This window comes from Somniosus microcephalus, chromosome 2, assembly GCF_052327205.1.
Source record: "Somniosus microcephalus isolate GS21.2 chromosome 2, FLI_Smic_1.0, whole genome shotgun sequence".
Taxonomy (NCBI): domain Eukaryota; kingdom Metazoa; phylum Chordata; class Chondrichthyes; order Squaliformes; family Somniosidae; genus Somniosus; species Somniosus microcephalus.
This window is the reverse complement of record NC_140988.1, coordinates 349931140-349955603: the sequence shown is the minus strand read 5'-3', so window position 1 is coordinate 349955603 and position 24464 is coordinate 349931140. Positions and strand designations below refer to the sequence as shown.

Here is a 24464-nt window from a genome sequence, read left to right as displayed (position 1 = left end):
ACTACGAGATGGACTTAAATGAAGTAGGCTTTTATTGACTAAGAACTGGAGCATGCCTCTGCTAGTGAATCCATCCTAAGAGCTCCCGGGGGAAGGGTGGTGAGTCACATTTATACCCGGGCTTAGGGGTGGAGCCAGGGGCTGAGACATGCCTGGACTTGTACAGGGTTAACAGTGGTTTACCACACAGGCATGTACAGGTTAACAGTGGTTTACCACACAGAGGGAACATCAAATTGAGAAATTCTTTGGTCTGAGCGTTACTGAAGCCCTGGAGCCAGGTCACTTGTTTTCTCCACTGTAGAAATGTAGGGAGAAAATCTAGGTTGGGGAAATGAAAATTGGTGAACGAACCTGGACTGAAGGATTCTGTTTTTTCACTTAAATAAATTTGGATAACTTTTTGTGTTTATGAAGGTGGAAAGATCTCATGGCTGCGTCACTGTACTAGGATGAAGTCTCAACACTGAGCTCTCTCAGGTTGAGAATGGTGCCGCTGGATGCAAAGTAAAGTTCCATCCTAATAATATGCCCAAACACAGAAGCATACTCGCAATTTTAAATGATAGAGCGTTCCATTTCTCACACTAGCAATCCCTGATGGTCTTTTTTGGCCAACATGCTCCCCATCTCCCATAAAAGCATGAGCTTATCCTGGGCACAGTTGCATGAGCGCTGGTTACCCTCCAGTACCTTACCCAAGTGGCCATGGAGAACACCGTAGCTCAGTCTACACACATGCACTTTCCATCCATATCACTGGATAGTAATCAGCAGTGCAGTATTGAGACATAAGGGTCGATTTTCCCGAAGCTGTCGGGTAGAAGGCGGGACTACAACTTTCGGGTTTTAGACCCGCCTACTTCGACGTCCGGCCAATCCGCGCGATTTCCCCTTGATTGACCTTGTTGAGCCCGCCCAACAGGTGATGTCACAGATTGAAATTTCATCTGTCGAGTTCTTGACAGATGAAATAATCAGTGTTTCACAGCTATTTGAAGCTGTGAAACACTGACAGTCTGAGTTCTGACATGAGTCCTTCTGCATCGACTCAGTTAGAACTCACATCGGCACTCAAAGCTGAAGGCTGTCACTTTTCACAGACCGCAGCCGTTCAGCTTTAAGTTCCGGTTGAGTGATGGGCTCCCGACGGCTGCATGAAGAAAGGCCGTTAAGGTAAGTACAGGTAAGTAAAAGTTCTTTACACACTTTAAACACACCAAACACAGTTACCTTTGCACTCATGCACCCATCACTCACCTGAGCACCGACATCACGACTCCTTCAACCCGACGGCCCGCCTGCTCTAACCTGGCGTGGTTTGGAGCTGTCGGGAAACCTACACGAAACCCCTCAAAATAGGGATTAAGCTAAAAACTGCCTGTTAATTACCTGTTAACAGGCAGTTAATTGGCACTAATCCCTTCCCGTCTGGTTTCGGCGGGTCCCAGTGCGGGGCGGGTACCCGCTACCCCTGAAAGTTGCGTGGAGCGGGGTTTTGGGCGGGATGGAGTTGGGACCCCCAAATTCGGGATTCCCCCCCCCCCCCCCAAAGCCTGAAACCCCGCCTGGCGGCTCCACAAAAGTTGACCCCATAATCTCCTGTTCATTCATTGATCTGTGGTGACTAAGCTGACCATGGCCTTCGAAGCAGTTGAGGTATGACTGTATAATGCAGTATCACTGGGCTAATGAAGGAGAAAATTTGCACAGGTTTCCTGCTCCCAGCTGCAATCATTTTATGGAGCTACGAGCCACTTTGCAAATGTGTTTGGGCAAAACTGTATCTGCTGCAGACCGCTCCCTGATCCTTATCACTCTACAGTTGGCTGATGGTTGTTTCAACAGCCATGAAGAACGAACGAGGAATAAGAGACAAATTCAGTATCTCTCCTTCACCAATTTTGATGATAAATCTATTGTCTGAGGATAGAAAGTAATTGAAGCTCACGCCTAACAATTGCCACCAGATATAAGTGACTGGTACTTGGCCCTCAAATCCCATGACCACCTGATTCAGATAAAGACTGATTTGGTGTTGGCAACCAGCCCTGTTTTTGTTTTGAGTCTACTGTCTGAAATTTCACACAGAGAGCACTTGGTTTTGTAAAACCTCATTATCCATGTGAATTTTCAAGTTGGGGTGTGGGATGCAAGGGCAGAGAGAGGAAGGGTTGATTTTTCTGCAGAACAGGTGGAAAATCTAGCTGTGGAATTGTAAATTAGTCACCTCCCGTAAGCACTTCTGAGATGCATCCTTGCAAATGTATTGTCTGTAATAATAACCCAAAACTTCAGTGTTTGGAATTACCACATCAGCACAAGAAACCAACTTGACCCTGCTTTAGTCTTCATGAGTCTTTTTAATTTTCTTTTACAGATGTGTCTTGAAGGAGCAACTGTTACAAGGTTGTTATAGCCCATATGCTGTGTTAATTATATAGTGGGTTTAGCCATGCTGGAATATTTGTACCTTTACTTCGATCTAATCACAAACTTTTTAATTTTTCCTGATCTATCACTAGATGATCACTCGCGGGTTCACCTGACACCTGTGGAGGGTGTTCCAGACTCTGACTTTATCAATGCTTCTTACATAAATGTAAGTTTTTGAATCACTGTAGATAAAGTAAATAATTGTAAAAATGTTGGGGGGGAAATTCAGTATCGCCCCATTTGGGGCGCAAATATCGGCCGGGCGCAAAGATTAGCGCCTGGCGCTGATTATCGCCTCCGACTGCAAACTTGGCTTTTATCGCCCCTGGAGGTGATTGGAGCGCTAAATCAGGTGCTTCACACCTGCCTTAAGGCACAAAGGCCGAGGAGCGAGGTGCTACCTCAGAGCGCTGGCGAAGCTCATGTGATGTCAGTCAGCAATGGAACACAGACACAATGGCGCCGGCCAGTTCTTAAAGGGGAGGGTTGATCTTGCTCTCCATCCACATCCTGCTCATTGCAGCCTTGAATCTCAGCCTGGAGAGACCTGTACATCAAATCTGCTGGGAAGAACAATGGAGAGAACCAGGGAAAGAGTGCAGCCCCCACGGTCTCTTCTAAATTGATACAAGGAAGGGCAAATCAAAATGAACCTGCAAAGTGCTGCTCAGTACCCAAAACTCCTTCACACAGCGTTGAATCTCTCCAGAAGTGTGTGTGTCTTTCTCCAAATGCGTGGTGCAAAAATGTCACCAACAAACAAAGGCAGGAAGCGTTCGCCTTTAAATAGCGCTCCCCCAGTCCCTTCCTGACTGCAAAATGCTCCCCTCAACCTGTCGCTGCTAGCGACAGGGGGCGCCACTCAATACCTGGTCTGGGACGTTGCGCACTTGACTGATGTCACGACCTGCCGGCACAGGAGATCGTAGCGGTATTGTTTAGCGCCGCCGCAAAATGTCTAGTTAATTTTGTGAGCGGCGCAAACATCGCCGCGCACAGGCGCTAATTGCTTTGCACCCCATTAGCGCCCTCTTAAGGCGCTAACGGGAGGCGCAAACCAACTGAATTTTACCCCATTACGTTTAGTTTTACATTTGTAGATTCATAAATGTGTTTCTTAAAAATTCAACAATTGTTTCTGTTAACAGTTCAAAGCACCCCAGAGATGCAGTACACGTGAACAAATTGTATTGTGCCATGGAGAGATAGGACTTGGATACACAATGCAGTTCAATGGCAGTTCTTGGTTATACTCATCTGAGACAGTGGGTCCTAACGGGACTGTTGGCTTTGGGGCAGCAGTGGCAAATGCTGCAATTTGTTACATAGCTATTCTTGGTTATTATCATGTTGCCTAGCTCCCAGAAAAGGACCAGAGATGAAAATTGGCCCTTGCAGTCGACTGCCTTTGATATATTTAAATATTGTAAACCATTGTGGTACATAAATTGTGTGCCAAACCAAGCTTAGTTTCAAGTCAGGTGATTGGATATTTCAGGTTTGAAAATAAGTCCGGAAAGGACCTAAAATTATATAGTACAATAAACTGTTGAATAAATACAATAGTGTCCATTTTTCATAAATTTAATATTTGAAATGTTGATGCCTACCCATTTAATGTCTTGCCTTCATGAGATATGGCTGTTGTGCTTTTTTATGTCATTGAGTGTAGTTGCTGGGTTCAGTCTTTCTTTCTCAGAGTGGCTTATCAATACCTATACTATTCGTTGCTTAGTAACAATCTATAGACTCAGAATTTATATGGGGCGAATAAAAACACTTTTCAGTAAAGCACATCAAGGCAGCATTTGATCGAGTGTGGCATCAAGGAGCCCTAGCAAAACTGAAGTCAATGGGAATCAAGGGGCAAACTCTCCATTGGTTGGAATCATACCTAGCACAAAGGAAGTTGGCTGTGGTTGTTGGAGGTCATTCATCTCAATCACATGACATCACTGCAGGAGTTCCTCAGGGCAGTGTCCTAGGCCCAACCATCTTCAGCTGTTTCATCAATGACCTTCCCTCCATCATAAGGTCAGAAGTGGGGATGTTCGCTGATGATTGCACACTGTTCAGAACCATTCGAGACCCGTCAGATACTGACGCAGTCCGTGTCCATATGCAACAAGACCTGGACAACATTCAGACTTGGGCTGACAAGTGGCAAGTAACATTCGCACCACACAAGTGCCAGGCAATGACCATCTCCAACAAGCGAGACTCTAACCATCTCCCCTTGACATTCAATGGCATTACCATCGCTGAATCCCCCACTATCAACATCCTGGGGGTTACCATTGATCAGAAACTGAACTGGACCAGCCATATAAATACTGTGGCTACAAGAGCAGGCCAGAGGCTGGGAATTCTGCGGCGAGTGTCTCACGTCCTGACTCCCCAAAGCCTTTCCACCATCTACAAGGCACAAGTCAGGAGTGTGATGGAATACTCTCCACTTGCCTGGATGAGTGCAGCTCCAACAACACTCAAGAAGCTCGACACCATTCAGGATAAAGCAGCCCGCTTGATTGGCACTCCATCCACCACCTTCAACATTCACTCCCTCCACCACCGGCGCACTGTGGCTGCAGTGTGTACCATCTACAAGATGCACTGCAGCAACTCGCCAAAGCTCTTTCAACAGCACCTTCCAAACCCGTGACCTCTACCACTTAGAAGGACAAGGGCAGCAGACGCATGGGAACATCACCACCTACAAGTTCCCCTCCAAGCCACACACCATCCTGACTTGGACCTGTATCGCTGTTCCTTCACTGTCGCTGGGCCAAAATCCTGGAACTCCCTTCCTAACAGCATTGTGGGTGTACCTACACCATATGGACTGCAGCGGTTCAGGAAGGTGGCTCACCACCATCTTCTCAAGGGCAATTAGGGATGGGCACTAAATGCAGGCCTAGCCAGCGACGCCCACATCCCATCAATGAATAAAAAAAAACTCCAACCTGTATCCCTCCAGCTGCTTTAGCTCTTTATGTTGTATTTTTTTAGGGTAGAAATTATACTATTTCCAGAGGTGGCATCAGAGTAATTACATTAACGGTTTGGTTTTAACATATTCCACTGAAGTGGGGGGAAATAAAGCCGCTTTTGTAATCGCCAACTGTAGTGCAGTTTCTTCTCTCTGTAATGGGCTTCACAATAGCCTGTTCTTTGCGTGTTATGGTGAGGTGAGAATTTTAGTGAAATTTCCACTTTGTGGGAGGAGAAAACCACATCCATGGAGCCAACAAAAATCTGTGCAAGTACTTTGTGTAGCCAGGGTGACTTTACAGAATAGCTAAAGTATTCTCACTCCTTTTGGTACACTTTAATAGTTGATGTCTTGACTGTGCTTTCACTTCAGGGAATTTGTTGAATTACTGTCCAGTTCTACTCTTTCTCCTTTGTCTTACTTACCATAGAGAAAACGTAATTGTTGCATTAAGTGTGGCCTTATTTAGATTTTAGTTATTTATGCAGTTAGCACATGTGCTACTTTCTGATTGTTTCCGTTTAGTCCTCTCCACCACCGCACCATTGCCACACCTCGCACCACCAAGAGTGTTTATTCTTTATTTGGGGAGGGAACAAAAAGAGAGCGGCAGAAATGTGTTTTTTTACGTTAATATCTGGTTATGCTGATCCTATATTTTATTTCTTTTTTAAAAGGGCTATCAAGAGAAAAACAAGTTCATAGCAGCTCAAGGTAAATCATAAACATATTCAAATGTAGTTGTTATTACCTCAATATGGCTGACCAGTAATGTCTTGCAGGTAATTGTTAGTTATTGAATTCAAAATGATGGAATTAGCATTTTCACAACACCAATATAAAAGCTGTTAATATATTTAAGTTTTTTCTTTCTGTTTAATATGATGCAATATTTTCATGCAGGCAACTCTTGCTGCATTTCTTAAATTGAAAAATTGACATTGTAGTTTTGCTTCTCGGGTACAGTTAGAGACGAGGAGGGAGAGGGATAGCAGAAAAAAATCAAACCTGATGTATGCGTACAGGGCTGAAGGAGACATAAGCTAATGAGTTGGTTGAGCTAATTGGTTGACAGTGAGATTACATGCTGTCAGTAATGTTTTTCAGCAAGTACAGATAGAGCAGACTGGATACATAATCCATAGTGTTTATAGAAAGGTTTCAAAAAAAGTTAAAAGCTCACAATAGATAAATGCAGTAGTCTTGTTTAAAAAACACACAAAAGAGCTTGAAATGGTAAATTTAAGATTGAGTCATCGACTCCTATTTAATCTAAAATCACTGCATTTTAGTGGAATTAGGCCACTACCTATCTCCACAGGAAGAGAGGATGAAAGTAGCAGATTGATTTTCTTCTAATCTGCAATCTCCAAAGGAAATGGCCTGCTATATTTATTTGCCATTGGTGAATGAGTTTGGTTTGACTTACTTATGGTTTAAATTGAGCATTTTGTTGAGCACATATGCTGAAACAATTTTAATGTGGTGTTTTCCAGATTTGGTTTCTCTCTCATTCAGCAGAAGGAATCCTACCAAACCTGTCTTTTCAGCAAGTAATTTATGCTGTTTCCCGTCTAATATCTTTCAGGGCCGAAGGAAGAAACTGTGAATGACTTCTGGAGGATGATATGGGAGCAAAACACAGCAACGATTGTCATGGTGACAAACCTAAAAGAGAGAAAGGAGGTAATGCTGTTACATGAGATTATTTTGGCTAAGTGGTGTATTCCACATGATAAATGCATGCCCTTTTTTTCCATTTACACCACATTTGGGGAAACAGAAGTGAGACTACATTTTTTAAAATAAATCTCTTTTATTCCCCTTGAGCATAAAAACATTTTAAAAATGAAGATATAAGTAAGCCACATATAGCCCCTGAGACCACCAAACAGATCACCATTCCATTCTGCATACAAAGAAGGGGTTTATTCCTGCCTCTTGTCACACAGTGCATCTTGTATAGAACTGAAGACTGAACTGAATGTTTACAGGGCTCTACAGAGTAGCCATGTAAATGCTTATTAATTTAAATAAAACTGAGATGAGGGGAGAACACAGGACGGGAGGGGTTATTGTAATCCTGATATTCAAAGAAAATTAGGATTAATTTAACAGCAGTGGGGAAAATACTCGGAACACTTTATAGAACCCTATCTGTATTCACTTGGAGTATGCAGGCCATCAGACATAGTCAGTGTACTTTCTGAAGAAGTAGGCCATGCTCACTAATCATGTCACAACTCAACTGAAGTTCTTTTGGGAACGATAAGTTTGTGCACAAACTATCCAGATTTTCAGAATATACTTGCTATAGTCCTGAGGGCTGTACAGTAGATAATGTGCATGAAATGAATGGAAAGCTAGCTGGATTGAAATTCCAAATGCATGTAAAAATGCAAAAGATGAAGACAAACGGCAAGGCTCTCTACTCGCTATGTTCAATAATTTGTTAATCTAGTTCCAGCATTTAATATAATTACTCAGTAAATTTAAAAAATAACATATACTGAATACATTTCATAATCAAAATTTTGTCTCAGCTTATACACCCACCTATTTTCTTCATAATCAGCATCCAGCCACTAATGTAAAAATTGCTAATGGTGTCAAGTGTTCAGAGATATAGACTAAGGAGTGGCAGATGGGATTTAATGATACTGTACATGTAAGGTAATGTGCATTGGAGCAGGAAATGTGCACACAATGGATAGGTGTCCAAAATAGAAAAGCATACAATTTAGATGTAATTAATAACCAAAAATACCTGGTATCTGGAAGGCTGTGGTGATGCAACATCTGAAAGGATATTTGATCAAACAAGTTATTCTGACCCTCTTGAACCCATTGATCAGGGTCATTTTGAACTCTCTGCAGTTCTGAGTACCCTACCTTTAAAATCATACACCAAAGAGAAAATGAATCCAACTTTTAGGATTTTCCAATTTCCTACCATTTTCGCCCTCCTTACTTGACAGTCTTTGTGAGGTACAGTTCCATTAGCAAAATCAAACCTCCAGACCTCATTGAAAGGGCTCATTCTTCAAGTGTGAGACTCCACATTGAGTGCCAACAGGATATTTGACTTTGATGGGGATCCTTTCCATGCGTGCACTTTCTAGCAGGGGTCACTGGATAGTGATCAGAAATTGGGCCACTATTGCAGGAGCCCCGTTTGTGTTTTTGCCCTCTTTTGCCCAGGGGGTATTTACACATTCTTAGGATTTAAATTAGGCAAAGTTTACAAAACTAGGAAAAAAGATTGAGTAAATTAATCCAGGTCTTCAAAGTGCTGAATGGTGTGCATAATTGTCTAATTTTGATCTGTTTTTTCCAATGTTGTTCTCTGTTCTGAAGGAGCTGACTTACAATTTTCCATGGGTACTCACTGGTACCTTGCCCAGTGGCTGCTTTTAATGTGCCAGCTCAGACAGTGAGTTGGCAACTATTTGACCCTGGTGGCAGTCACAACAGATCCTAACACACGTGCCCTCTCTTCTGCAGTGGTTAAAGTGATAATCAGCATGCTTTTTGCTCTGAAGCCTTGTCATCTAAGCACCATAAATGCTCTGATTTGTGTTGCAGTGCAAGTGCGCCCAGTACTGGCCAGACCAGGGTTGTTGGACATATGGGAACATCCGAGTGTCTGTGGAAGACATGATGGTGTTGGTGGACTACACCATCCGCAAGTTCTGTATTCAGCAAGTACGTTTTTTTTAAGTTTGTTTGGTTGTGCAGTTCGGTGTCTAGATTTGAAAAGTATACTTAAATTATTTTTGACTTGTTTCACTTGAGTGCGGTGTTTTGACTGACTGACTGGAAAACATATTTAGACACTGCTTTTGAGTTGAAATTATATGATGAGCTATACAGTTAATGAAAAGTTGATTTAACATGCAATCTTATAATTCATGCTGAGTAATGCAATGCCTTAGATGGCTGTTCCTTCATCTCATAGAAGCATAGAATCTTGTAGCACAGAAGGAGGCCATTCAGTGATTCGTGCCTGAGCTGGCTCTTTGAAAGAGCTCTCCAATTCGTCCCACTCCCCTGCCCTTTCCCCATAACCCTACAATTTTTTTCCCCTTCGAGTATTTATCTAATTCCCCATTGAAAGTTACTATTGAATCTGCCTCCGCCACCCTTTCAGGCAGTGCATTCCAGATCATAACTTAATGTATAAAAAAAAATTCTTCTCATTCTTTTGCCAATTACTTTAAATCTGTGTCCTCTGGTTGACGATGGAAAGCATTTAGTTGAAACAAAAATTCCTGGAAATTTCCTATTTTGTGTTTCCAATTACATTTTTGTCCATTTCAATGGGAGGAGTGATATACCTATCAATTCAGTTCATGAAAAGCGACGAGTTAAGTTAGTAACTATAGGTTTTTATTGGCTAAATAACAGAGCCCACCCTCGTGGGTGATCGGATCCAACAAGGAGGAATACCAGCCAGTCGACCACCTTTATACCTGGGCAAGCAGGCGGAGCCATGGGCGGAGTCAGCTGTGGTCAGCCCAGGTATAACAGCGTGACAAGAGGTGACCTTGTGTAGTGATACAACAGTGTAAACAGTGATAACCATAGTGTAACGATATAAACAGTGATAACCATAGTGTAACGATAGTGAACGATAAAAGTGGTTTACCACATTCACCCCTTGTTTAAATTTGAGTCCGGCGGGGTGAAGTGTACTACCAGTTCGGGTATGTCAGTCTGTCCGGAGGCCTCGTAAGCCTTTCTGATCGGCGCAACAGCGGCGGCGGTGTTGCAGTATCCGATGTTAATGCTGGTGTCTGCGTGGTCGGCGAAGGCTCGTGGGGTTCCGGCATGCCGTCTACCTGGGCTGGATTTGGGGGGGTGGTGGGGGGTAACGGTGGTGTCTCAGGGGTGCCCGAGGGTGCGAGGTCTCGTAAGGAGACTGTGTCCTCCCGCCCGTCTGGGTATGCCACATAGGCGTACTGGGGGTTGGCGTGCAGGAGGTCCACCCTCGACCAGGGGGTCCGTTTTATGGGCCCTCACGTGCTTTCGCAGCAAGACGGGCCCCAGAGAAGTCAGCCATGTTGGTAGCGAGGTTCCCGTAGTCGACTTCCTGGGGAAAACAAACATTCGTTCATGGGGGGTGGCGTTAATGGCAGTGCAAAGCAGTGACCGGATGGAATGCAGCGCTGCCGGGAGGACTTCCTGCCAGCGAGAGGTTGGGAGGCCCTTAGACTTTAAGGCTAAGAGAACGGCCTTCCAGACAGTCGCGTTCTCTCTTTCCACCTGGCCGTTCCCTCGGGGGTTGTAGCTGGTGGTCCTGCTTGCAGCAATACCTCTCGCTAGTAGGAACTGGCGAAGTTCCTCGCTCATGAAGGATGAGCCCCGGTCGCTATGTATATAGTTCGGGAACCCGAACAAGGCGAAGAGGTCGTTCAGGCATTTGATGACCGTGGTACTGGTCATGTCTGGGCAGGGAAAGGCAAAGGGGAAACGGGAGTACTCATCAATAATGTTGAGGAAGTACACATTACGGTCAGAGGATGGGAGGGGCCCCTTAAAATCGATGCTCAAGCGCTCGAAGGGGCGGGTGGCCTTGATCAGGCTGTCTCTGTCCGGCCTAAAGAAATGCGGTTTGCATTCGGCACAGGTTTGGCAGTTCCTGGTCATGGTCCTGACCTCCTCGATGGAGTAGGGCAGGTTGCGGGCCTTAATGAAGTGGTAAAGTCTGGTGACCCCGGGGTGGCAGAGGTCGTTGTGGAGGGTCTGCAGTCTATCAATTTGCGCGTTGGCGCATGTACTTCGTGATAGAGCATCTGGGGGTTCGTTCAGTTTACCAGGCCGGTACAAGATATCATAATCGTAGGTGGAGAGCTCGATTCTCCACCTCAAGATCTTGTCGTTCTTGATTTTGCCCCTCAGCTTGTTATTAAACATAAAAGCGACCGAACGCTGGTCGGTGAGGAGGGTAAATCGTTTGCCTGCCAGGTAATGCCTCCAGCGTCGTACTGCCTCCACGATCGCCTGGGCCTCCTTCTCGACCGAAGAGTGTCGGATCTCAGGGCCCTGGAGGGTCCTTGAGAAGAAGGCCACAGGCCTCCCCGCCTGGTTAAGGGTTGCAGCTAGGGCGAAGTCGGATGCATCGCTCTCCACTTGGAAAGGGATAGACTCATCCACCGCGTGCATTGTGGCCTTAGCAATGTCTCCCTTTATGAGGGAGAAGGCTGTGCATGCTTCTGCCGTCAGGGGGAAGAAGGTGGACTTCATGAGGGGTCTGGCTTTGTCCGCATAATTGGGCACCCATTGGGCATAGTAGGCGAAGAGCCCCAGGGTTCTCTTCAGCGCCTTTGGACAGTGGGGGAGGGGAAGCTCCATGAGGGGGCGCATTCTTTCGGGGTCGGGGCCGATGACTCCGTTCTCTACTACGCAGCCGAGGATGGCAAGACGCGAGGTGTTAAACACACATTTCTCCTTATTGTCGGTGAGGTTCAGCCGTTGGGCCGTACGGAGGAATCTCTCCAGATTAACATCATGGTCCTGCCGGTCGCGGCCGCAGATGGTGACGTTATCTAGATAAGGGAACGTGGCATGCAGCCCGTTCTGGTCAACCATCCGGTCCATCTCCCTTTGGAAGACCGAAACCCCGTTGGTGACGCCGAAGGGAACCCTAAGGAAGTGGTAGAGGCGGCCATTCGCCTCGAAGGCGGTATACTGGCGGTCCTCAGGGCGGATAGGGAGTTGGTGATAGGCCGACTTAAGGTCAATGGTAGAGAATACCCGGTACTGTGCAATCTGATTGACCATATCAGATATGCGGGGAAGGGGGTATGCGTCCAGCTGGGTGTACCGGTTTATGGTTTGGCTGTAGTCGATGACCAGGCGGTTTTTATTGCCGGTCTTAACGACTACGACCTGGGCACGCCAGGGGCTGGTGCTCCCCTCGATGATGCCCTCCTTCAGGAGACGCTGCACCTCAGAGCTAATAAAAGCTGTCCCCGGCGCTGTACCGCCTGCTCTTGGTAACGACGGGTTTACAGTCGCGGGTGAGGTTAGCGAACAGGGAGGGGGGCGGGACCTTGAGGGTGGATAGGCCGCAGGTGGTACGCGGTGGGCGGTTTGAAAGCTGCTGGTTGTAGACTGTGAGTGGGGGGAGGGGTCCACCGTATGCCAAAGTGACACTTTGGAGGTGGCATTGGAAATCCAGCCCTAGTAGGACGGCAGCGCAGAGCTGGGGCAGGACGAGAAGTTTAAAATTTTTATACTCCGTGCCCCTAACCGACAGGGTCACAACACAATAGCCGCTGATGTCTGTAGAATGGGACCTCGACGCCATCGAGATCCGGTTGCGCGTTGGCCGGACAGTGAGGGAGTAGTGGCTCACCGTGTCTGGATGGATGAAACTCTCCGTGCTTCCGCTGTCGAACAGGCAGGTCGTGGCGTGGACGTTTACTTTGATGTCCATCATGGACTTGGACAGGTGATGCGGGCGAGCTTGGTCAAGTGTGACGGAGGCTAGTGTATGGCTGAGCGAGCTGCTGTAGTCTGCGGGTGAGGCGGTGGTCGGGTCTGGAGACAAGGTGGCGGTCGAGTGTGGTGAACAAAATGGCGGCGCCCACGACGTTGAATAAGATGGCCGCCCCCACAACTCAAATGAGGCACTGCTGGCGTCGGTGGCCTTGATCAAAGATGGCCGCCCCCACGACTCACACGAGGGGATACTGGCATCTGTGGCCTTGATGAAAGATGGCCGCCCCCACAACTCGCATGAGGCACTGCTGGCGTCTGTGGCTTTCCCCCTGCAGGCCTTCGCGAAGTGGCCTTTCTTGTGGCAGTCGGAGCAGGTCGCGTTTCTTGCAGGGCAGCGCGCTCTCGGGTGTTTCGCCTGGCCACAGAAGAAGCAGCCGGCGGCCCGATCGCGGGGCTCCGATGTCGCAGCCGGTACCGGGGGTGGCGGTCCCGATCGGTTCCGGGACACCGACGCTGTGGTAGGTCCCAGAGGCGGCGGTGCGAGGGGTATTGCGGTCGGGCCCGAGTCCCAGGGTCGCGCAGCACAGTACCTGGAGTACGCCTCGAGGTCCCGATGGGCCACTTCCAAGGAGCGAGCGAGGGTAGCAGCTGTTTTCAGGTTGAGGTCCTTTGATTCCAGCAGTCTTTGCCGTGAGTAGTCTGACCGAAGGCCTTTCACGAAGGCATCTCGGATGTTTCCATCTGTATGTTCTGCAGCTGTTACGGCTTTAAAATCACAGTCCCTGCCGAGTATTTGCAGCGCCCGTAAGAAATCATCAGCCGACTCTCCTGGCTGTTGCGAGCGGGATCTTAGGAGATGCCTGGCGTACATTGAGTTTACAGGGCTCCGATACTGTTCTTTTAGCAGGTTGAGGGCGTCCTCGTATGTGGCAATGTCCCGGATGAGTGCAAATACTTTAGGGCTCACCTGAGCGGTCAGAACTCTTAGTTTGGATGCCGGAGGCACGCCGGATTCTCCCAGGTAGGCTTCAAAGCAGCTCAGCCAGTGTTCGAAGTCGAGGGCTGAATTCGCAGCCTGTGGGTTTAGATCCAGGTACGGCGGCCGGAGGGCTCGTAGCCAGGCCGGCTGCTGGGGCTGTTGTAGATGGCCGTTTGGCTGAGGCTGTACGTCTTACTGGTCGTTGGGCTGCTCTGTTGTAGACATTTCAAAATTTAGCCAATAAAATCCTATAGTTACTAACTTAACTCGTCGCTTTTCATGAACTGAATTGATAGGTATCCCTTTCCAAGTGGAGAGCGATGCATCCGACTTCGCCCTAGCTGCAACCCTTAACCAGGCGGGGAGACCTGTGGCCTTCTTCTCAAGGACCCTCCAGGGCCCTGAGATCCGACACTCTTCGGTTGATATACCTATCAATTCAGTTCATGAAAAGCGACCAGTTAAGTTAGTAACTATAGGTTTTTATTGGCTCAATAACAGAGCCCACCCTCGTGGGTGATCGGATCCAACAAGGAGGAATACCAGCCAGTCGACCACCTTTATACCTGGGCAAGCAGGCAGAGCCATGGGCGGAGTCAGCTGTGGTCAGCCCAGGTATAACAGCGTGACAAGAGGTGACCTTGTGTAGTGATACAACAGTGTAAACAGTGATAACCATAGTGTAACGATATAAACAGTGATAACCATAGTGTAACGATAGTGAACGATAAAAGTGGTTTACCACAAGGAGGTTCTGGTAGTATAGTGTTCATGTTACTGGACTAGTAACCCAAAGAATATACATTAAAAACCCACCATGACAATTGGTAATTTTTTTTTAAAAGCTGGTATCAGTAAAAGTGACCATGAAGTTTGGTTTAGATTGTTATAAAAACCTAACTGGTTCACTAATGTCCTTTAGGGAAGGAAACCTGTCATCCTCAGTCAGTCTGCCATATATGTAACACCAGTCTCTTGGTTCATTCTTAACTGCCCTCTGAAGTAGCCAAGCAAGCCACTCGCTACAAGAAGGCGGCCCACCACCACCACCACCACCATCTCAGGGCAACTAGGGATGGGCAATAAAATACGGGCCTTGGGACGCTCACATCCCAAGAATGAATTTTTTTTTTTTTAAAGTTAGAGTTGATTTAACAAAACTGAAGGCAGGTATTAGGAGAGTTTTAAAACCCAAATCGACGTGCACTATTTTCTGATCCCCATCAAAGGCTGAGCCTTGAAAAGTTAAGAGGCCTTATACAATGTATTAAAAGACATAGGTAATTTTAATCTCGAAGACTACTTCAAGGTAAAGCAGGATATTAGAACAAGAGGATATATGTTAAAATAGGTTGAAAGAAAAGTTTAGGACACATGTCAGGAATAACTTCTTTATGCAAGGAATGATCAACACTTAGAATGGTGTTTCTAGAGACAAAAATTTTAGATACATTGAAGAGTCGGTTGAGTGGTCTCAGAGGAAATGTACAGGAAACTTTGTGATAGACGGGACCGAGCTGTTGCCGATCTATCAAAACTGCCGGACATACCAGCGTTAATGTTGAAGCATACGGAGGTTTTCATCTCCATATCTGACAACAAACACTGTTGCTTAGCAACAGCTTCAAACAGTCGACCCGTACCTTGGAAGCGTCTCTGTAGCTTAGCAACAGCTTCAGAGAGACTTTCCAGAGCCTGACTGTTAAGTTTTTTTTCTTCTCGTGGCTTTTTTTTCCTAACGAAACGGCTCCTGATTTCTGCCGGTAGATCGAGGTTTCCGGACATACAACCTCCGGATAAACCAAAGTCTCCTGTAGTTTTTTTTTTATTCTGGATGAATGAGTTGAGATGGGCCAAATGGTCTCCCTCGTCAATATCTGTCTTGTGCATTTTGTTAGTTTTCAATGATTCATTTTTCCCTTCCATCTCTATAGGTAGGAGATGTCATGAATAAGAAGCCTCAGCGACTGGTTACTCAGTTCCATTTTACCAGTTGGCCTGACTTTGGAGTTCCATTTACCCCAATCGGCATGCTGAAATTTCTAAAGAAGGTGAAAACGTGCAACCCATCCTTTGCGGGTGCCATAGTTGTGCATTGCAGGTCAGTATGTCTTTAATCTAGTGTTTGGTAGATTTCTATTTTGATGGTGGGAAAGGGTTCACTTTTTTTTAAAGTTTTCCTTCCTTCATTACATGGCACGGAGTGGAGTGGAGTGGTGTGGGGGAGTGTGGGGCAGTTACCTATATGAGTTCTATGCCCGAATGCACGTAGCATAAGAAATAAAACAGATGAGTTAAAAGCACAAATTGAGCTTAAAGGGTATGATGTAGTAGCCATTACTGAGACCTGGTTACAAGCTGGGCATGACTGGGAGCTAAATATTCTAGTTTATAGGATCATTAGAAAGGACAGGGAAATTGGGAAGCAGGAAGAGTAGCAGTATTGGTAAAAGACACAATTACAGCAGTAGAAAGAAAGAATTTCAGTAAAGGTAGAACTAAGGAACAGTAAAGGATGCAAGGCTCTAGCAGGAGTTGTCCACAGACCTCCTGACAGTAATGATGTAGTGGGGTGGGTGTATAAATAGAGTGTTCAGGTAAGCATATAGCAGAAACAATGTTGTTATAATGGGAGGTTTTAATTTTCATATAGACTGGGAGAAGCAGAAAAGCTTACGTAGTAAATGCAGTGAATTTCTAGAATTTATTTGGGACAGTTTTCTGGAACATTGGCCCGGTTTTTCCGATTTGGAGGCTTCCTGCGTGCAGATGCCTCCAATCTGGAAAAAATCTACGAACTTACCTGCTGGCGTCGTAGGTCCCGACACTTCTGCTCCTGGGCCTCTCCTGGTGCGCGCACGCAGAGGCCCGGGTATCCAGGAGAGGCCCAGATATCCCAGGGGCGCAGGCAGTTCGCAAGCACCCCTGGGATCACATGGGCCATAGGGAACCAATGGAAGAACGGAATCCCCCTTCACACTTTTAACAGGTCCCTCCGGATAGACCTGTCAAAAGTATGAATGGGGATCACTCAAAAAAACACACTCAAACATTAAATAAGTGTTCTTTTTAAATCATGTGTTTAAAATTAGTTAAAATTACATTGAACTAAATATTTTAAACAAAAATTTAATTTTTTGGAAAAAATAATTCAAGTTTTTTACGGGGCTAAAAATAAACTTACCTTTTTTAAAAGTATTTTTAAATTATAAATGAGTGGGAACATTTTTTTAAAACTCTTATGCTGGTAAAAGCAGGCCTTACACCTGGTGATCTGTGTTGGGGCCTCAACTATTCACAATATTTACTCTGTACCTCTGTTTATGAAGTCCAGGATCCCATAAGCCTTTTTAACTGTTTTCTCAACCTGTTTGTGCACATATACTCCGCGGAAGGTGTCTCTGTTCATGCACCCCTTTTAGGATTGTACCATTTAATTTATATGTCCTCTCCTCATTCTTTCTACCAAAAAGATGCTGGAAGTCTGAAATTAAAAACAAAAATGCTGGAAATACTCAGCCGGTCAAGCAGCATCGGCGGAGAGGGAAACAGAGTTAATGTTTCAGGTCGATGACCTTTCATCACAACTGGAAAATGTTACAGATGTAACCAGTTTTAAGCAAGTACAGAGGCAGGGAAAGGGCGGGGGTGAAGGGGAGGAAAGAAAAGAACAAAAGGAAGGTCAGTGATAGGGTCGAAAGCAGGTGTGATTAAATGACAAAAGGGATGATGGTGCAAGGCAAAGGGGAGTGGTAAGGGGACAAGTAAAGAAACAAAAGATGGGTCTGGAGAAGCTGTAAATGGCAACAGCAGAAACATTACCAGCACCTGTAGTCCGAAAAAATGGGAGCAGTGGTTTTGATCTGAAATTGTTGAGTCCGGAAGGTTGTAAAGTGCCTAATTGAAAGATAAGAACATAAGAAATAGGAGCAGGAGTAGGCTATTCGGCCCTTCGAGCCTGCTCTGCCATACAATGAGATCATGGCTGATCTTCTGCCTCAACTCCATTCACCAGCCCTAGCGCCATATCCCTTGATGCCCTTACTAGTCAGAAATCTATCGACTTCTGTTTTGAATATACCCAATGACTGAGCCTCCACTGCCCTCTGAGGTAGAGAATTCCAAAGATTCACCACCCTCTGTGTGAAGAAATTTCTTCTCATCTCAGTCCTGAATGGCCTACCCTTTATCTTGTTTATTTATTTGGACTTGCGTCTGATTCATTCCTGGGACTGGCATTTGAGACTAGGCCTTTCCGATTAATTGCATTTCGACTCCAGCTTTACATCACTGCTTACCTGCGATTACAATATTTATATATACACTGTTAGTAGTCAAATGGGGTTAAATGCCCCTGCAGAGCAGATCGAAGAATGCAGGTAGCATTGGTCATCGTAAAGTACGCAAAATCCACGTCTTCCAACAGATTAAATCAGAGTTTTAAAATATACAAGATGAGGTGCTGTTCCTCAAGCTTCTGTTGAGCTTCATTGGAACAGTGTAGGAGGCTGAGGAGAGAGAGGTGGGAGTGGGACAGTGAATTAAAATAGCAAGCAACTGCAAACTCGGACACGCTTGCGGACTGAATGGAGGTGAAGAGCAAAGCAGTCACCCAATCTGCGTTTGGTCTCCCCAGTGTAGAGAAGACCACATCGTGAGCAGCGAATACTCAATATTAAATTGAAAGAAGTACAAGGAAATTGCTGTTTCACCTGGAATGGGGCCCTGAACGGTGGGAAGGGTAGAGGTGAAAGGGCAGGTGTTGCATCTTCTGCGCCTGCATGGGAAGGTGCCATGGGAAGAGGTGCAGTTGTTGGGGGTGATGGAAGAGTGGACCATGGTGTCGCGGAAGGATCGGTCCCTTCGGAATGCTGAAAGCGATGGGGAAGATGTTTGATGGTGGGATCACGCTGGTGCTGGCGGAAATGGCGGAGGAGGATCCGTTGAATGGAGACTGGTAGGGTGGAAGGTGAAGTCGAGAGGAACCCTATGCTGGGAGGGAGGGGAAGAAGTGCAGAAACGGTCAAGGGCCCTGTCAACAATCCTTGGAGGACAATCCTTGGCTGAGGAAGATATATCTGCAGCACTAGCGTGGAAGGTGGGTTGAGGAAAAAGGAAGACATATCAGAAGCACTGGTGTGGAAGGTGGCATCGTCAGAACCGATGCAACTGAGAAATTGGAAAAATGGAATAGAGTCCTCCCAGGAAATTGGGTGGGAGGAAGTGTAATCAAGGTAGCTGTGGGAGTATAGGCTGATAAAGATATTGGTCGACAGCCTGTCCTCAAAAATGGAGATAGAAAAGTCGAGGAAGGAAAGATTCGGAGATGAACCATAAGAAGGCGAAGGGGGGTGGAAATTTGAAGCAAAGTTGATGATATTTTTCAGTTCGGGGCAAGAGCAGGAAGCGGCACCGATAGTCGTCAAAGTACCAGAAAAAGAGATGAGGGAGAGGACCTGAGTAAGACTAGAACAAAGAATGTTCCACAAAAAGGCAGGCAAAGCCAGGACCCATAGATTTTTGTTCGGTAACGTTAGCAAGGGATATGGATAAAAGGCGGGTAAATGGAGTTGAGGTACAGATCAACCATGAAATAATTGAATGGCGGAACAAGATCAAGGGGCTGAATGGCCTATTTCATTGAGGAGCCTATCTTTGTTGGAGAGGGAAACACTGTGATGCTGCAGCAGCTGAAATAGACAGTCAATTTTTAACAGTGCCAAAGCCCCAAACGTGTCGGATTAAAACTTTTCATTCGCTTTGAGTGAGCCTGGCCACACATACTGACACTTTGAGGGGTTCGGAGAAGAAGTGGGTGGGAATGTACATTGTAAGGAGGATGTAAAGAGGCTTCAAGGGGATATAGACAGGCTAAGTGAGTGGGCAAGAACATGGCAAATGGAATATAATGTGGAGAAATGTGAAGTTATCCACTTTGGTAGGAAAAATAGAAAAGCAGAGTATTTTTTAAATATGAGAGATTGGGAAATGTTGGTGAATCACTGAAAGTTATCATGCAGGTACAGCAAGCAATTAGGAAAGCAAATGGTATGTTGGCCTTTATTACACGAGGATTTGAGTATAAGAGTAAAGACGTCTTACTGGAATTATATAGGGCCTTGGTGAGACCACACATGGAGTACTGTGTACAGTCTTGGTCTCCTTACCTAAGGAAGGATATACTTGCCATAGAGGGAGTGCAGCGAAGGTTCACCAGACTGATTCCTGGGATTGGGGGATTGTCCTATGAGGAGAGATTGAGTAGACTAGGCCTATATTCTCTGGGGTTTAGAAGAATGAAAGGTGATCTCATTGAAACATGCAAAATTCTTACAGGGCTTGACAGGGTAGATGCAGGGAGGTTGTTTCCCCTGGCTGGGGAGTCTAGAACCAGGCGTCACAGTCTCAGGATAAGGGGTCAGCCGGTTAGGACTGAGATGAGGAGCAATTTCTTCACTCAGAAGGTGGTGAATCTTTGGAATTCTCTGCCCCAGAGGGCTGCGGAGGCTCAGTTGTTGTGTATATTCAAGACCGAGATCGATAGATTTTTGGATATTAAGGGAATCAAGGGATATGGGGATAGTGCAGGAAAGTGGAGTTGAGTTAGAAGATCAGCCATGATCTTATTGAATGGCGGAGCAGGCTCGAGCGGCCAAATGGCCTACTGCTGCTCCTGTTTCTTGTGTTCTTAAGTGACCAAGATGCCTACCTTGGATCACCTGCCTATCACCACCACAGTTCTCCTATGGCTCTTCATTCCTAGCCTTCCCTTCCATCAGCAGTACAAGAAGTGGGAACACTGGAAACTCTGCTACAATCCAAAGCCAGCTCTCTCGGCATCATTTTCATGAAGTGCAGTGGGAAACTGTTATTTGTAAGAAGAGTGGGTGGAGAAAAATCTTGATGGCCAATTTTAGGAATGGGGATTTGGCAGGAGGTCCTCCCTGCATATTTTCCTCACTTCTCTGCCCTGGAACCTTCTCTGGCCAGTAATAGAATGGAAAGTCCCCCCTTCTACTGATGTGGGAAAATAACTTCTGCACACACAAAACAGAAATAATCTTCTAGCCATGCTTTTAGACTTCTATTTCTGAAAATGTAACTTAGATTTCAATATCTTTTTTCTTCTATTATATTGCAACATGGTGAGCATTATTTTTATCGTTTGCTGTGGGTGTTACTCACATGTTTTATACAGATGGTATATTTTCAATGGAATGCTTCCAAGCAATAATATACTGACACATTTAATTTCGGAGTTTGAGCCAGCACTTTCTTGTCAGGAGAGTTTTGTTTAGAAATGTTTAATACAATGTTGCTCAGGCTATAGCTGCCACCTTGTGGAGCTTCAAGATATTGTGTACTTAGTGTAAATGTTTAATCAAGTCTGAAAAATTCAAGTACGATAGCAAAATACTGCAGATGCTGGAAATCCGAAATAACAACAACGAAACGTTGCCTCTTTTTCTCTCCACGGATGTTGCCTGACCTGCTGAGTTTTTCCAGCATTTTCTGTTGTTATTTCTGAAAAATTCAAGGCCTTGAATGTGTTGTCGTCTCTCAAATCCATGCCCATCTTTCTGGCAACTGTCTGTTTCTCCAATCCATTTTCTGCCGCTGCCGCAATACCTAAATCGCTCTAATCAAAGTTACAAATGACATCCTCTGACGGTGATCATTGTGCATTATCGCTCCTCATCCTCCTTGACCTCTATGATTGACCGTGCCATCCTCACCCAGCACTTCTCCTCTTGTCCAGTTCAGTGGGACTTTCCTCACTTGGTTTCACTCTTACCTTTCCGATCGTAGCTAGAGCTGAAAGCGATGGCTTCTCGTCTTGTTCCCTCTCTGGAATCCCCTAAAGATCTAGGGCCTGGTGCCCCTCATTTTCCTCATGTACATGCTGCCCCTTGGCGACATCATCCAAAGGCATGTGGGTTGAAATTGGACCTCGTCGTTTTACAAAATTGGATCGGGCCTTTTTTTTAGGCACCCTGACGGCCATCTAAATCAGGCGTTGGGTCCTTTAATTATGTAAAAGTAAAAGAGGGAGCTAATGCATGTTTTAGATCCCCGCGCACAAATTGCAGTGACGAGCAGAGCAGGCGCCAGCCTCATTCCGAATTATTCAGCTGCTGCCAACAAAAACAAAACCTGCTGCCCTTACCCAGTCTGGCCTATGTATGACTCCAGTTCCACACCAAAGTGGGTGACTCTTAACTGCCCTTTGAAGTGGCCTAGCAAGCAACTCGGCAGGGCAACTAGTGATGGGCAATAAATGCCAGCGCCGATCACATCCGAGAATACATTTTTTTTTTTAATCACACTCTGCATAATTGTCAAAGATAAAAATGTTTTGTAATTTTCAGTGCTGGTGTTGGTCGTACAGGCACTTTCATCGTTATTGATGCCATGCTGGACATGATGCATGCAGAGAGGAAAGTGGATGTTTTTGGATTTGTGTCACGGATCCGAGCTCAGCGATGTCAAATGGTTCAGACAGATGTAAGTCTGAAGATATTCTTATAGCTAAGAAATGTTACCACAATAACTTGGATAATATAGAACGCCTCACATGAGGAAAGATATACAAGCATTTTACAATAAGGAGGAAAGGGATATGATAGATACTGAAAATGGGAAGAGGAGGGCAAAGGAGAGGCTAGAGAAGGGAACGGATGATGCATTCATAAAACAAGGTTTTGAAAGTGAGGAGAATGGTGGCAAGACAGGGAACTGGCTAGTTAAATCCAGAGGGAAGAACATATTGGCTAATGAGCTGCAGCTATTGGTGGAGTGGAGGGTGCCTGGAACTGATAGACATTTGATATTGGAGGAGATGTGCGAGAGGGGCATAAGGCAGGAGATCACTAAGATCAGGTAGTGCGAGGCCATGGGCAGATTTGAAGACAAGAGCAAGGAATTTTGAAGTTGATAAGCTGGGGGAGCTTGGAGAAGTCGGATATGACAGGATTGTGGGATTTAGTGTAGGTAAAGACATGGACTGCGATGTTCTGGATGAGTTGAAGCTTATGGAAGCAGGGAGGTCAGTTTTAAAGGCTTTGGAGCATTTAAGCCTTGAGGGAAAGAAGACATGCATGATGATTTTCAACAGCAGAAAGGGACAGATGGGTGCAGAGAGTATTTTGGAGGTGAAAAAAAATGGTCTTGGTATTGCAGTAGATTTTGGGAGGAAGCTGGGCTTGGGGTTGTCGCTGAAAAGATTGATGGACTTGAGGCAAGGAGCTCAGAGATGTTGCAGAGTGCCAAAATGTATGACCTCTGTTTTTCCAATATTCGGCTGGTGGAAGTAAACTTGTTGCTATTACATTGTAGATGCAGTACGTGTTTATATATCAAGCACTATTGGAGCATTATTTATATGGGGATACTGAGCTGGAAGTGACTTCACTGGAAAGCCACTTGCAGAAACTTTACAACAGAGTACCTGGATCAGGCTGCAGTGGGCTGGAGGAAGAGTTCAAGGTAAGAAATTGAGATGCTTGTCAATTTAGTAAACTGGATTAGTTTTGGGAGAAATACTCAATTTTTCTAATTTAAAAAAAAAAAAAATTAATCTTACTTTCTGACATTGATACTGTGCTTGAAGGTGACAAAATACACATGGTAGATTGACCAGTGATTAAATGAATCCAAGGGTTTACAAACACTTACTTTCTAGGGTCATAGGACATTGATCAATGCTGGGAGCAATGATAAATTAAGGGTTGAAATTATTTGTTTGGTTCACATCCTGAGGCCTAGTCATACTGGAAGGCTGCACTAACTAATTATATATTTCCAATAGAAAGAAATGATTTATAATTTGAATGTTTTTGTAAACTTCCTGACTGAGGTTACCATCTTTGCTCTATTTTCTGTTAAGGCGCTGCATGCTCACCATCATCCCCCAGCGTTTCCTCTTTGTTTTCAAAAGCGCAGTCGGAAATGTTAGGATCTGAGGCGAACCAAAATGCTCTGTTTCTAAACCATAGAAATGCCACAAAGGTGGCAGCTCCAACTGGGAAGCAAGCCACTTACAGAAAAAAGTTTTGCCAAAATGTATCTGTATATGGTGATGGCAATCAATATGCAAAGCCTGTTTTTGTATTGCAAGTAACTTAGTTGATATTCTCTGCAGTCATTAAGATGGCCATTAAAAAGGCTTTCTATCTGACCCATTTAAATCATCACTGGTCATTTTATATATCCTTTTTCTTTACTATGTTATATTTCAGTGAGCACAAACATCACATTGCAGCTACCATGCAGTCTTAAAATGCTTCCCAACTAAATATTGGGAAGACCGAAGCCATTGTCTTTGGTCCCCACCGCAAATTCCATTCCCTTGCCACCGACTTCATCCCTCTCCATGGCTGAGGCTGAACCAGACTGTTCAGAACCTTGGTGTCATATTTGACCCCGAGATGAGCTTCCGACCACATATTCGTGCCATCATTAAGACCGCCTATTTCCACCTCCATAACATCACCTTACTCCACCCCTGCCTCAGCTCATCTCATAGTCATAGAGTTTTACAGCACAGAAAGAGGCCCTTCGGCCCATCGTGTCTGCGCCGCCCATCCATCCCTGTCCAGTCTAATCCCATTT

The 24464-nt window shown here is 45.4% G+C and overlaps 1 protein-coding gene across 6 annotated transcripts in view; it reads left to right on the top strand.

Moving 5' to 3' along the window:
• ptpra (protein tyrosine phosphatase receptor type A) overlaps nt 1-24464 on the top strand; it is a 323319-nt gene that overhangs the window by 248558 nt on the left and 50297 nt on the right. For all 6 annotated transcript variants that reach the window (XM_085975519.1, XM_085975515.1, XM_085975518.1 and 3 more), the window contains 7 exons: nt 2526-2602; nt 6106-6142; nt 7017-7114; nt 9014-9133; nt 15788-15954; nt 22223-22358; nt 23190-23339. In XM_085975519.1, coding sequence (XP_085831645.1) covers nt 2526-2602; nt 6106-6142; nt 7017-7114; nt 9014-9133; nt 15788-15954; nt 22223-22358; nt 23190-23339 — 785 coding nt within the window. The remainder of the gene's footprint in view (nt 1-2525; nt 2603-6105; nt 6143-7016; nt 7115-9013; nt 9134-15787; nt 15955-22222; nt 22359-23189; nt 23340-24464) is intronic.